This window comes from Temnothorax longispinosus, chromosome 12 (assembly GCF_030848805.1).
Source record: "Temnothorax longispinosus isolate EJ_2023e chromosome 12, Tlon_JGU_v1, whole genome shotgun sequence".
Taxonomy (NCBI): domain Eukaryota; kingdom Metazoa; phylum Arthropoda; class Insecta; order Hymenoptera; family Formicidae; genus Temnothorax; species Temnothorax longispinosus.
In genome coordinates, this window is record NC_092369.1 from 2,830,612 (window position 1) to 2,844,405 (window position 13,794).

The window sequence follows — 13,794 nt, forward strand, 5'->3', positions numbered from 1 at the left end:
TTGAAATGCTGCTGGCGCGTTTTTCAGTCCGAACAGCATTCGGTTAAATTCGAAATGTCCGTCCGGGGTGGAGAATGCCGTTTTACTCTTATGGTCCTCATGCATCGGGATTTGATGGTATCCCGATGCTAGGTCTAGCACCGTAAAGTATTTCGCATTGCCTAATTGGTCGAGTATGTCGGTGATATTCGGCATGGGGAAGGAATCTCCCATGGTTAGGTCGTTTACTTTTCGGAAATCTATCACAACCCGAAATCTTATTCTGCCAGACGCATCCGGTTTTTTAGCAACGACTATTATCGGCGCGTTCCACTGGCTGGCGCTAGGGCGGATTATTCCGTCGTCTAGCATTTTTTGTATTTGCTTTTTTACTTCGGCTTTGTGCTTCTCCGGCAGCCGATATGGTCTTACGTTCACTGGCGCGCTATCGGGTCGCGTATTAATTTCGTGCTCTATGGCTGTAGTCGCGCTCAGCTTGTCTTCGTCTAAATAGAATACGTCGCAAAATTCATCGCATATTTGTTCTACTTCTTTTCGCTCTTCGTCGTTTAAGTGTTCGAGCTGTAATTGTTCGCGTAGTTTCTCGCGTCGCTCGGTAATAGACTCGCGTTCCTCGGTCGCGTGTAATGTGAGAACGTCAGCGGAGTCGTTCTCCGGCAGGTCTTCTAACGTTACGTGAGGTGCGAGTATTTCAACCGGCTTGTCCGTCACGTTCAAAATGCTGACCGGGCATTTAAATTCGACTGGTTTTACGAGGCAATGCCCGATAAAAACTCCGGGAACAGGTTCGCCGCTTTTTACGATGCCTACTCGGTTATGATCGGTGATGGCTTCCACGATGGTTTCGCTGCAAGGCGGTAGAGTTATCTTTCGATATGGTCGAAGTTTGAAAGTGGCTTTGCCAATTCTCAACTGCTTCGATGTGTTGGAAATATCGGCCTTGTGTTTAGTTAGGAAATCGTTTCCTAATATTCCCTCATATTCGATAGGAAAGTCGTCCCTCACCACATACATTGTGTGGCGTATTTTCTTACTTCCGAGATCCACTGTCGCTTTTATTTTTCCAATCGTGTGGATCTGGTGTCCGGTTACGCCGATCAGCGCTAATTTTTCCTCTCGCACCATCGTTTTTCCTTTTAAATTTCCGACTTTTATCAATGTCAACGTCGCTCCTGAATCTAGCAGAAGGTTCATTTCCCCTTTTTTTGCTTCCTGCATGGGCAACGTTATCATATCTAGCGGGCCCACCTTGTGCTTCTCGGTTATCTGTGATACCCTATATGTCTCAGCGGTGCGTGCCTTATTTTTTCTGGGTTTCTCTTCCTCCTCGCTGCAGCTGCTGGAGGATGTGTCCTCGCTAGATTCGCTTGCTTTTGTTTTCCTCAGTGTGCTTACTGGTGTCTTTTTAGCAGCTTCCGTTTTAGATCGGTGCTGTCGCTCAGGTTTCGGTCGCCCGTTTAGCGACCAGCATTCGTCTCGCTTGTGCCCTGCTTTCTTGCAATATGAGCACTCGATGGTGTTGATTCCACCAGGCTTTTCTGCTTTCGGCAGTGTGTATTTGTTTGCATACCGGCTCGAGCGGCAATCTCGCCCGTAATGTCCGGTCTTCCCGCATTTATGGCATTGCACGGTTGCACTTCTCGCATTTCGAGCGTTTTCCGCGGGAAATCTATTCCTTAACGTCGGCTGTCCGTTTCTCGGAGAGGGGCCTCTGACCTTTTCCTCCGCGCTGGCGCCGGTTATTGCCTCCTGGAGGCTCTGATATCTTTGCGCTCGCACTAACATTTTAATGTCTTCGTGCAGTCCAATTTGAAAATTGTGCAAAGCTTGCATTTTAATGTTTTCTAGAATCGCTTTTTGCTGTTCTTGCTCGCGCTTCAGCTGGTCGAAATCGCGAATATCGCGCGTGTCGAAGTCAGTCATCGCTTTGCCCTTGAACTTCGTGCATAAGATAGCTTCTAAGAGCATGGTTTCGTCCGCGGACTGTATATTTTTCATCGCGTACGTGCTTGCGTTAATGAATTCGCGAACGCGCTCTCTGGATTCTCCGTTCATTTCGGGAATCATGTTACGGGCTTCTTTTAGGCTAAGGAATCCGATGTGGTGCCCTGGCTGACTACGGACGTCGCTGTGCGTCCGCCCGTAGGTCACGTCTAGCGGGCCCTGGCTGCGTACGCGTCGTTCTCGCGCGTCGGAGCGATCGTAAGTGGCGGATTCCACTCGACTCAGGCGTTCCTGCATCTCGCAGATTGCGCGCAGGACTTCTACAGAACGCTCGAACTCTGCGGCCTCTGTTCGATCCATGCGTTCCTGCATCTCGCGCATCATGCGTAGGACGTCGGTGAGCACGGAGCTTATTGCTCCTGGGCTTACTTGCGTCGGCTCGGGGGCTCGACTTTGGTTGGCTTCGGGCGGTTGCCCATTTTCCGCGGGTCTGAGCCGTGCTATCTCGGCGTTAATTTGCGCAGGAGTTATGTCTTCGCGCGGTCCAATGGTCGCGGCAGCTCGTGGCTGGCTCATTCTGTCGGCCCGGGGGGTATAATCCTCTTTCTCGGGGTCGAATATATCGCTTTCGTACGACGTCAGGGAGAATTCTCCTCTCCCTGCGTTCTCGCTCTGAGTATCGGCCGAGGTGTCCGATCGTGCGTCACCGTCGGTCGGGGGCAATCTGTGTGCGTCACTGTCGCTATTTTCGTCGCCGCTTTGATTCGCTATATTATCTCGCGGGTTTCCGTTCGCGTTGCAGAGACTTGCGTCTAAGAATTCGAATTCGCGTTCTATAATGACATTTGGATGTAACTCGAGCACTGGCGTACTATTGTCGCCGGCGAGTTGCGCGTCTAAGTTTCGTCGCACGTGGTCTAAAGACTCGTGATCTGTACGTCGTGCGGCGCGAAAACGGTTTCGGATGCTGTTTTCTATTGCTTGCTGCGCGCGCTCGCTCAACACGAAGGACGCGTTGCTAACTGGGGGATGCCGGGATAAATCGTCTGACATCTATCGGTGCTTACGCTTGTATCACCCTGAAATCGCAAAATTTCTGTCGGCGTTTGCGGTAGTTTTTCCTGCAACGCGAAATTTACTTTCGGCGTTCGATCGCGGGGGACGCTCGCTATTTCTACGCTATCTCGCTATCTCGGCGCGTGCCGTGGTCGGCTTACAAAGTTTTTCGGTCTTACAGTACCGCCGCGCAGCGCATGGTGTCCGCTTTCTGCTGTGTCGGAGTCCTGCAGGGCCGCTTCGCTGGCTCGGTGCGTCCCTGTGGCGCTGGCTCGGGCTGGCGAGTCCGTGCGGTAGGTCGGGGCCTCTCCAGTGTCGCTGATATGGGGCACTCGGCGGCTGCTACCGTTGTTTCACGCACTCACTCGGGATTTGTCTGGCGGTTCCTCTCCGGGATGTACCGTCGTCTAAAGATCCGTTCCCGTATTTCAGGCGCTGAACTAGCAGGATGTCTTCTCGTCCGGTTGACAGATCCCCCTCGCTGCCACCAATTTTGTTGTGCCGTACCTTGGATTGCAGGGTCGGCACGGGATTCTTTAGGATCCGCCGGGAGGATGGAGAAAACACTAGCCAGACTCTTGTTTTAAATAACCTTTTAATAAACTTGCTGTTATAACGATACAGATATCTTGTTATTTCACTGCCCTGACTTGCGGGCTTTTACACTAGAGTTGATAACGTTCGGTCGCGCGCGATATCGCCTTTCGGTTAAGACTGCCCGCCGCTTCTTGGAAGGGCGGGCTTTTATCACTAGCGCATTAGCTTCCGCGATGCTGACTTAGCTGTCAGCGTTTCTGCTTCCGGGTGAGTGCCCTGGAAGCCACTTGCGAAACCCGGAAGGCCACCTCAGGTGAGTTTGGCAAGATTCGGAATGCCACCTCAAGTGAGTTTGGCAAGATCCGGAAGTAACGCTGACAGCTAGGTGTCGCAATTAGGGAGCGGTGACTTTCGCCACACAACAATATTCTTCAATTTTTTCTACCCCTATTTTGTATATAATTCTTCAAAATTTAATTAATCAGTTCTTGAGTTATAGAAATTTCAGTAAACTTGGCTGTTTTTTTTTTACAGAAATTGGTCAACCAAATCCAGAACTAATTTTAACAAATTATATATGAAATAAGGGTAGAAAAGACTGAAGAATATAATAGAATTAATAAAAATTGTTAATAATAAAAGTTACCAATTTTTGTTTAAAAAAACTGCCAAGTTTACTGAAATTTTTATAATTTGCGACGCTTTTTCCCTCGGTCTCGCAATCCGGGGGAAGGCAATCGTGGATTGACGCGAAGTTGCTAAAACACAAAATGCTTGGGCGCCAAGTGCGATGGATCGCACCACCGTACTCTATCCTATACAACGCGATATCTCCTACGATACCTCAGGGCGTAGTTTTCTGTCAGGGAATTTGGAGAGCAGGCGTAACGCAATAAACCACACAAAAATTTAGTAACAGAATCACGTGTAACATATTTAATCAGTCAGTGTAGGTGTGGGTATAAAGTGTTGGCAAAATGATATCAGTTAGTATAAATGTAGGTATAACGTGTGCGAGCGTATCATGCTCAGAATCATATCATGCGGAATGAAAAGATATTAACGCCAGAAAAAACGAATTAGTAGACTGCCGCAGAAATGTCGGATACGCTGACGCAAAAATGCCGGAAAACTAACGCAATAAACGGACGCGAGAATGTCAGATCAAATAACAGCAGAATATCAAAATCTATGAACGCGATAATGTCGAATGTTTAACACGATACTTCAACGCATGGCAGAATAGCGCAACAGACGAACACAAAACGAACGCACGAAAGAGTGACGTGACAACGCAATAACTGAACGCAAGATCACTCGATAATCAGACGCATACTCACGATAAATTTAAGGTAACGCGGTACCTCACTACGAACGCTTCACGAATATTTACGCCGCGATGCCGACCAATCGAATCGCAACACCTTCACTTACGTCTTCGACGCCTACCCGGGCCACCTCGATTCCGCACGACGCAAAACTTATGGGCGAACTCGCCGTAGCGGCCACGCTGGCCGGCGATTGCCCCCGAACACAAAACAAGGACTCGTATCGCGGACGATCCCGCGGCGTGCCACGCGAATCCCGAATTCCTTCGCAAGTCCGGAGATTCCGCGGCCCCGCGCCGATCCCGACGACCTTCCCGTCCTGCCAAGCACAATATTCGCCGTCCTCGAGGGCCCGGATACGTTATTCAACTACGCGGCCGAGTGCCCTTCAAAATACATGACCACTCGCTACCATTACTTTCACACGATAAAACGCGACGCAATTACTCTGATTAACACGAAACGCGACACAATTATTCCGATTAACACAATGAAACGCGACACAATTATTCCGATTAACATGAGTGGACGCGACACGATCATTCAACTCACACAATTTAACGCCACGCGACTGCGGGCCGTGGCGGTGTTCCCGGGGAGGGCACACTTGGTCTCTACTTACAGGAGAGTTCACTCTCGGCGGGGCCCACGCACGAATTCCAACACGATTCTCTCGAATGCGAGCGCAAGGTAACGCACGCGCTCATGCAGCCGTCCACAGGTAATTCCTGCCGCGCCTAGATAACCGATACGTGTCTGGGGCCAGCGCCTCGCGTAAACCCTCCCTACTTAACGCGGGGACGCCAGGGTGATGACCTTACAATTTCGACGGGACTTCCTTCGGTCCGGGCAGCTCGTTATCCGGGCGATGCTTCCTCGTTCCTCGCCGGCACGACAGTCGCGGGACTACCGTCCCGCCGGGATCGCGCCGGTTCCCCGCGCCTGCGCCGTAACGTGTAGCGCGACCGGATCGCCGATCCTAGCGCTTCCGGCGCGTAGGCTGCTCGTGCGCCGCTCCTTCCGGTGGCGCCACTCCGACTCTAGGGCGCTTTCACCGGCGCCTCGGCTTCTCGCGCGCCTCTTCTTCCGGCGGCGCCACTCCAGCTACCTCCGACTCGGTGCGGGCTTTTGAAATCAACCGGCTGTCCGGGCCACGATGATTGAGCCGGCGTTCGGGGTCAGGCTGGCCGGGCCTCGGCCCCGTCCGCCGGCAGCCCCTCGGGGTGGCGGTCACAGGGCTGCGCACTTCCCTGGGCCGCTCCTGGGCACCCTGGCCTGAGTGGCAATTCGCTCGGGTGTGTCCCCGGGTCCTCTCGATTCCTCTCCTGCCGCTGTTGTGACCGAGTGCGGAGTGGCTTCCGGCCGGCGGTACTCCAATGCGCTTGCGGGGAGGTTCGGGCGACCCGACTACCGACCAAGTCCCCCGGCCGCTTCCTTAGTCCTGATAGCTCTTCCACGTTGCGGCTCGCGGCCGTTACAGGCTGATTCCGGTCACCACCGGCGATCCCTTAAAAACTTAAATGCTAATTAGACCAATTAATATTATGCAACCGCCCTCCCCTCGCTCCGACGAAGAGGCACCCCCGAATTCCCTTCGGCCGAGCCCGTCCGGGAAGTAGACGCGACTTATCACGTCACAAACTCAAGAACTGATTAATTAAATTTTAAAGAATTATATATGAAATAGGGGTAAAAAAAAACTGAAAAATATAATAGAATTAGAAATACATCGATATTTCAAATATTGAGTAAGCTATAGCGTAAAACACGCTTTTTTGAAAAATAAAAATCCCCTTAAAATCCATACCGGTCGACGGAGTTTAATAAAATTGGAGAACATACTTTCTGTGGTACTCTATTTGTGTGCAAAACTTCAACCCGGTATCTAAAAAATTGTAAAAGTAGATGCGTGTACAAAAAATCCGTACACACACACGCACACGCACACACACACATACATATTTTTGGAAATTTTCTACTAATATGATTTCTCGACATTTTAGAACATTCTAAATCTATTTCCTTTAAAATCTCGAAAAATTCTTTTTTCACCATCACAAAGCTTTCTCTATGAGAAAGCAATAAGTGTTTGCGTTGCAAATCAAAAGTCTGCGGAATATTGGAAATCTCGTAAACATTTAATGGTTCTTCGAGCCAAATATAGAGTACGGACGGAATCAGAGAGAATTGCACACAGTCGTTTACCCAAAGATTAGAGCGCAAGTCAGTCGAATGAATTCGATCGGCCGATTCACGCTGGGATCTTTCTCACAATCAGATCAAAAAGGGACACTCTCGGACTTCGTACTTGTCAAATTCTTTCGCCTCATCAGGAGTTTTTGGAATTCTCATCCCGCCTGGGCATCTGTAGGTCCCCTCACTTTGTCAGTGCATCTCCAAGTGTTTTAATCTCGTCAGAACGCCTCCAAACTTTTCCTATATCGACGCATCACCGGACTGCAACTCACGAAAAATCCATAAACCACCGCGAATTCGAGGAACCTTTTGTCGGTACATTCAAATTGAATTAGCGGCACCAGCATTATGCCAGCAACTCTTGACGACCTCGTCGCTAAGCAGGATTTGCTTGACATGAAACGACGATCTCCAGTTGACGCAGTTAGAGACCCTCTAAGGAAAGACTGGCCAATATGCCGCCACTTTTAAGCAAACAGAAAATAGAATTGCACGTGGCATAATTTAAAGTGTACCAGTTTAAAATATTTATTTTTATTTATTTTATCTTACAGCAAGAGATTTAATTTCAAATAGCTTAACTTATAACGTAAGCTTAACTTATTTATTTAAATTGAATACTTTATGTAATATCAAAAATGGCTATTCTATTCGTTTCTTGCAAAGGCTCTTAGCATAAAACTCTGTGTAACATAATGGGTGATCTTTTTATTGATTAGGATTCAATAGTGTCCAAAGGTCCGTGAGTTGTCCTTCATCTGCTTCTGTAGTAATAAAGTAGGTACCTATACTACACCGATTCTAACCCATGGGGCAACGAGGGGATGAGGGAGGGGGTATCAGATTACGCGAAGGGTGACCTTGACATACCACGTGTATGACTCACGATGATGTCACTGAGATGACTCACGTGTATGACCTTGACCTTGACATACCATGTGTATGACTCACCGGGATGACTCACGTGTATGACTCACGTGTACAAGTAGGGCGTGAGGGTCCGCGTTCGCACCGCGAGGTTCGTTCGCAACGACACCGCTAGGCGGCGCATAATGGTAAGACTAACTCGGCGAGTAAATTTCAGTTTTCAAAGTTAAAGGCTGATATAACGAACGTGTAGAAGCATGTTTTTGTGTAAACAGCATCTCGCGAAGGCGGGTGTCGCGGTACAATAAACGGGATGTTTTTTTTGGAAAAAAAGGCGGGGTAATGGATTACGGGGGAGGGGTGATTTTTCTAGGAAACAGAGTGCTTATCACGTAGACTAAACAATCTATCTAAGCAGGGCGCAAAACAAAAGAAGAAATGATGTTGACGATCGACCCGATAACGGTTCATTCAGTCATAAAAAACCGTTTATTTAATTCTTTCACGCGCTGTCTTTCATTCGCGTGTTTGTATCATCTCTTTCTCATGAAGTTATATTTAAATGTATAATACTTTATAGCGATATGTAATTTATATATTTTAATTATTTTAATAAATTATTTTAATATCTAAATTTAAGGAGAAGGTAAGCGAAAGAACATAGAAAATACAAAAAAAATTATTTCAGTGTAATATATTCTTATAGTAACATAATTTTATAAAGGATACTTTTTTATATAGACAATTTTTATTAAAAACAATTTTATATTTATAAAAAATAATTTTTTTACAATTTTTAAATGTTATCTTTTGTGAATAAATTTTTAAGGCAAAATATCTCCTGTTGTGCCTGTACCTTTATTTGGAGGGCCGGCACTGGGTTATTCTAATGATCCGCCGAACAGGAGAGAACACTTTCGGGATATTCACAATCACGTGCAATAAACTGTTTGATATCTTTTTTACAATAATAGTTTATTCACAACTCCTTAGTCACAATTGATTAACGCGACGATTAATTCGCGGTACGCGCTCGGTATCAGACTGCCCGCCGCTCGTTGGACGGGCGGGCGTTTTATCGTGCGCGGAATTGCTGACTTAGGTCAGAGGCCGAGCTGGTGATCTCCGGAATGACCATATATGGTCATTCGACGAAAACTCGTGCTGGCCTTCGCGTCAGCGGTCCTTGTCGCTAGGGTCAGGTTTCTCGCAGGAGGCAACTCGGAGTTGCCAAGTGCGATAACTTATTTCTAATGTGTTGTACGCTCACAACACTCCTCCCGCGCAGACCAAATGTTGTCGCAATTGTTTTTTAAACATTGTCTACCAAATCTCCTTTTCGTTATATCAGGGACGTTTATAAAATTATTGATGCGAATATCCTCCAACTGCTGCCACCCCTAAAAAATAAAATAAATGTTAAAACGCTGCTTTTTTGCTGAAATACTATTTAGAAATAAATTGTGCAAATATTTACTAATATTTGCACAACGGTCTAAATTTCTACTACTATTGTTGCCAATTCGGTTTTAACATTTTTTTTTTATTAAGCGATATCCATAATTAATGTAGAGAATCTAAGCCGATTTTTAGTACTTTTTAAATTAAAAAAAAATTTAAATTTGAGAATGTTATAGCTTGCTAAAGTTTCTTTGATGACGGCAACTTCAAAAGGTATGACGTCATTTCTTATATAAGATGACGTCACAGCATATTTTCGTGTACTATATTTTCTTCAATTTTGAAGATATTGCAAAAATTCAAAAAGTTTACAAAGAAAGTATGCCATAATCTATCAGACCGCTTAATAAAAAAAATTTATGTTAAAACCGAATTGCAGCATTCCTAATTTTATCCAGATTTCGTCATATAATCTAATAAATCCTTTCCTATCGAAAAAATCGTAACAATGCCTCGTTTGAATGAAAATCATTGCTCTTCTGGAAGAAGGATTGAGCAGGAATTATGTGGCAAGAAGAAGGACGTTTATCGGTCCTCCATCTCTCGAGTTTGGGCTCGTTATCAACAGACAGGCAGATTTAGTCGGAGGAAAGGACAAGGTCGAAGACGAGTAACGTCACCTCGAGAAGATCGGCTCATCGTCAATGAAGCGGTGCGAAATCCGACAATGATTGCGTGACAAATTGCGAATGAAGCTCTCCCGCACAGACAAATCACCGCTCAAACGATCAGGAGGCGTTTGCACGAAAGAGGCTTGAGTTCGCGGGCTCGTCCTCAAGTAATTCCGATGCGTCGTCAAATGGGGCGCAATTTTATTCTAATGCAGGACAATGCTCGCCCACACACTGCCAGAATTACTCGTAATTTTCTTGAAGAAAACAACATCGAGGTGCTACCACATCCACCGGTAAGCTCAGATTTAAATCCTATTGAACATGTGTGGGATATGATGGGAAGAAGGCTTCGAGATTTGGAGAGACCGCCAACAAATCTCCGACAACTAGAAGCGGCATTACAGCGAATATGGTATAAAATTCCTCAAGCCACAATTAGAAACTGCATCAATATGCGTGAACGTCTGCAAGAAGTCATTCAAAGACGAGGCGGGAATACGCAGTTTTAAGTGCAAACGTACTTACAGCCCTCCCTCCCACCTAAAACACACACGCGCACACACACACACACACACACACACACACACACACACACACACACACACACACACACACACATACACACACGATGGGCAAAATCCGACCAGCAACCTCCCCGTGGTGCCCATCGTAATGCTAATGTTGGCGGTGATTGAATGCACAAAAATGCATAGGTAACTTTGATAAGTCATAACTCGGCGAAAAAAAAATCGTACGGACTTAATTTTTCTTTTAATTTGCAGGGAAAAGTCCACATTTTACGATGGTTGCTATAATAGCAGTGATCGGCAAAAAAAATTTTCATTATTTATTTTTTAAATGTCAAAGCAATCATTAATAAGCCAAAATACAATATTAAGTGCAAAAAAAATAAAAATTTTGTTCAATTTATTTCTATTTACCTAACAATTTGTAAATAATTTCAAAAAAAATTATTTCTACAAAAATTATTAATGTTTGTTCGAGAGCACGCGGTAGCACGGTATCGCGCGAGGTAACGAGACGACCACAAAAAAAACAAAAATGAACAGCAAGTACAGATGAAATAAAGTATATAATGTTCCCAAAGTTCAAATATGTACAAGTTATTTACAGAGTCTTTAATATTTCCAGTGAAGGAAAAGCCGTGAGCGCGCACAATGGTTAGCACGGTAAGAGCGGCGAGCGGTTACGCGAATGCGAAAAAGCGGTTGAAGCAAAATACAAGCGGTCATATACGATATACTTTAGCGGGTGATCTACGAGCGAGAATCCATCCCGCGCCGAGGCGGCGGTCGTTTTATCACCTCCGAGGCGAAACTCCCTCCAGACAAATTTCTACGAATTTCGGGAGGGTGATTGGCCGTCGGAGCCCTACGTCATCGCGCTGACGTCACTGTTCGCACGTGACGATCTGCGGATCGTTACTTGTTTGCGCTCGCTTTTGTTTATAGCATGGACCTTTCTATTGTGTAGCTTGACTTTGTTTGTTCACTCGGTCAGCTGTGGCAATGTTTTGCTAGCGATTAGCGAACTTTCTGGAATATGAGCGAAAGAAAGATCCATGCTATACTAACGAATTTAATATTGAAAAGGCGATTTGCAATGCGATTCAGACGACACGGTGGAAATTGAATCTCGTCGACCGCCTTCCCTGCATGCATACGTGTTGCGCGAGCAATTTAGAATATCTGGCTTTATGCCTTGAATTGCTGAAATGACGCGATTTTCCGTACCGAATTGCACGATCTCGAACATCCCGCCCGCCTCGTCACGCTTGACGAAACGGTGCGTTCGATGGTGCGGCTGCAGGAAGAATCGATTTACGATCGATTCGCATGAACGCGATTTCGGCGCGTGGTGCAAGCGAGCACCGGCGGCTTGGTGCGCCTGCGCAGTGTCACAACTCGCGGAGATCTCGAGCAAGAAACATAAATAAGCAAATCGCATTGTATGAAACGTGACGTGTTCTGCGCCCGTGAAAAGTGACGTGTTCTGCGCCCGTGAAAACGTGAAATTGCGGTGAGTTGCGGCGGAAGGCCGAAATGCGCGATTATGCACGGTGAATGGTGAACGTTGGCCGAAGGCCTATAAACATTATTAATAGAAGTGAACGTGGAAGATATCGGCGGAAGGCCGAAAAAACAATTGAGTGACAAAGTATCGGTGAGCTCACGCATCCGTCGGCGGCGGCTGGTCCTCGGTCCCGGGGAGAAGCACGAGTTTGCGCAGTGGTCGCACGAGCTCCGACGTGGCGGTGCGAATTGTCGCCACTCGAATGATGCCATCGTCTCCGGGGTGCAATCGTATGATGCGAGCAAGTGGCCATCGACTCGGTGGCGTGCTTTCGGCGCGCACCAAGCACAGCGATCCGACGGCAGGCGCATCCTCAGGCTTGAGTCATTTCGAGCGAGCTGTCATCCCATGTATGTATTCGTGCGACCACCGTGACCAAAAGTGATCGCGCATCTTTTCGATGTGTTGCCACCGGGACAGTGAGCTCTCAGCCGCGCCGATCAAGGAGGGCTCGGGAACAGCCAGAAGAGGAGCAACGATCAAGAAGTGTCCTGGTGTGAGGGCGGACATGTCGTCCGGATCGTCGGACAAAGCCTGCAGCGGCCTGGAATTCAGGCAGGCTTCGACCTGCGCGAGGAAGGTGCTCATCTCCTCGAAGGTGAGGGTTGTCTCTCCAATGACCCGACGGAGGTGAAATTTGGTTGACTTGACGGCAGCCTCCCACAATCCACCGAAGTGCGGTGCAGCCGGCGGGTTAAAATGCCATTTGACGCCTTCCGTGGCAGCGACGTGGGCAAGGCGACGGCCGTCGGCAGATGATGCTCGGAAGAGCTTTCGCAGGACTCGGTCGGCTCCCACGAAATTGGTGCCACAATCCGAATACAGTTCCTCGCAGAGGCCCCGACGGAAGATGAAGCGACGGAAGGCGGCGAGAAAGGCTTCCGTCGTGTAATCCGAAACGACGTCCAGATGCACCGCCTTGGTGCAGAGGCACACGAATACGGCGATGAACGCCTTGTGCGCTCGGTGTCCGCGGCCTTTGCTCGTGCGGATGAGGATCGGGCCGGCGTAGTCCAAGCCGGTCCGGAGGAATGGGCGCGCTGGCGTGACTCGGCCCCTCGGGAGGTTGCCCATCGGCGGTTGCGGTGCCGCGGCTCGCCAGCGGGTGCAAGTAATGCAGCGATGCAGCCGCTGTTTGACAACTGAGCGGCCTCGAGGGATCCAGAAGCGGAGGCGGAGTAAGCCGAGGGTGAGCTGCACTCCTCCGTGCAGAGTTCGACGGTGGCACGACTCAATGAGCAACCGAGTGAGCCACGAGGACGGAGGTGCGATCATCATATGTCGCTCATCGGTGGAAAGCATGGCATGCTTGAGGCAGCCTCCGACTCTCAGAACTCCGTGGTCATCCAGGAACGGACTCAGGCTCGCCAATGAACTTCGATGTGACACAGTGCGGTTTGCAGAAAGTGCCGTGATCTCGTTGGCGAAGTGCAGGGCTTGCACCACGCGAAGCCAGAGCAGCAGTGCGTCGTCGATCTCGGTCGATTGCAGTGAAAATGCGGGGGTGCGGGAAGCGGCGCGACGCCAACGCAAGCACCAACCCGTGACTCGGAGGAGTCGGTGCAAGGAGGAAAACCGGAGAAGCGTCTCGGGTTCCTCCTCGATTTTCTCGGTGGCGACGTGTGCCGCGACTCTCTGTTCGGGCAGATCGGCGTCGGACATCACAAGGCCTTCGCTCGGCCACTGAGATCGGTCCT

At 48.2% G+C, this 13,794-nt stretch overlaps 1 protein-coding gene across 1 annotated transcript; it reads right to left on the minus strand.

Annotated features, from left to right (window-relative positions):
* Nucleotides 1-12,421: 12,421 nt before the first annotated feature.
* LOC139823242 (uncharacterized) lies at nt 12,422-13,759 on the minus strand. Its single transcript, XM_071795624.1, has one exon. It carries the CDS (start codon nt 13,757-13,759, stop codon nt 12,422-12,424), a length of 1,338 nt encoding a protein of 445 aa, XP_071651725.1.
* Nucleotides 13,760-13,794: the final 35 nt, after the last annotated feature.

Coding starts and splice junctions, on each gene's coding strand:
- LOC139823242 (XM_071795624.1), bottom strand. CDS start 13,759: ATGTCCGACGCCGATCTGCCCGAACAGAGAGTCGCGGCACACGTCGCC.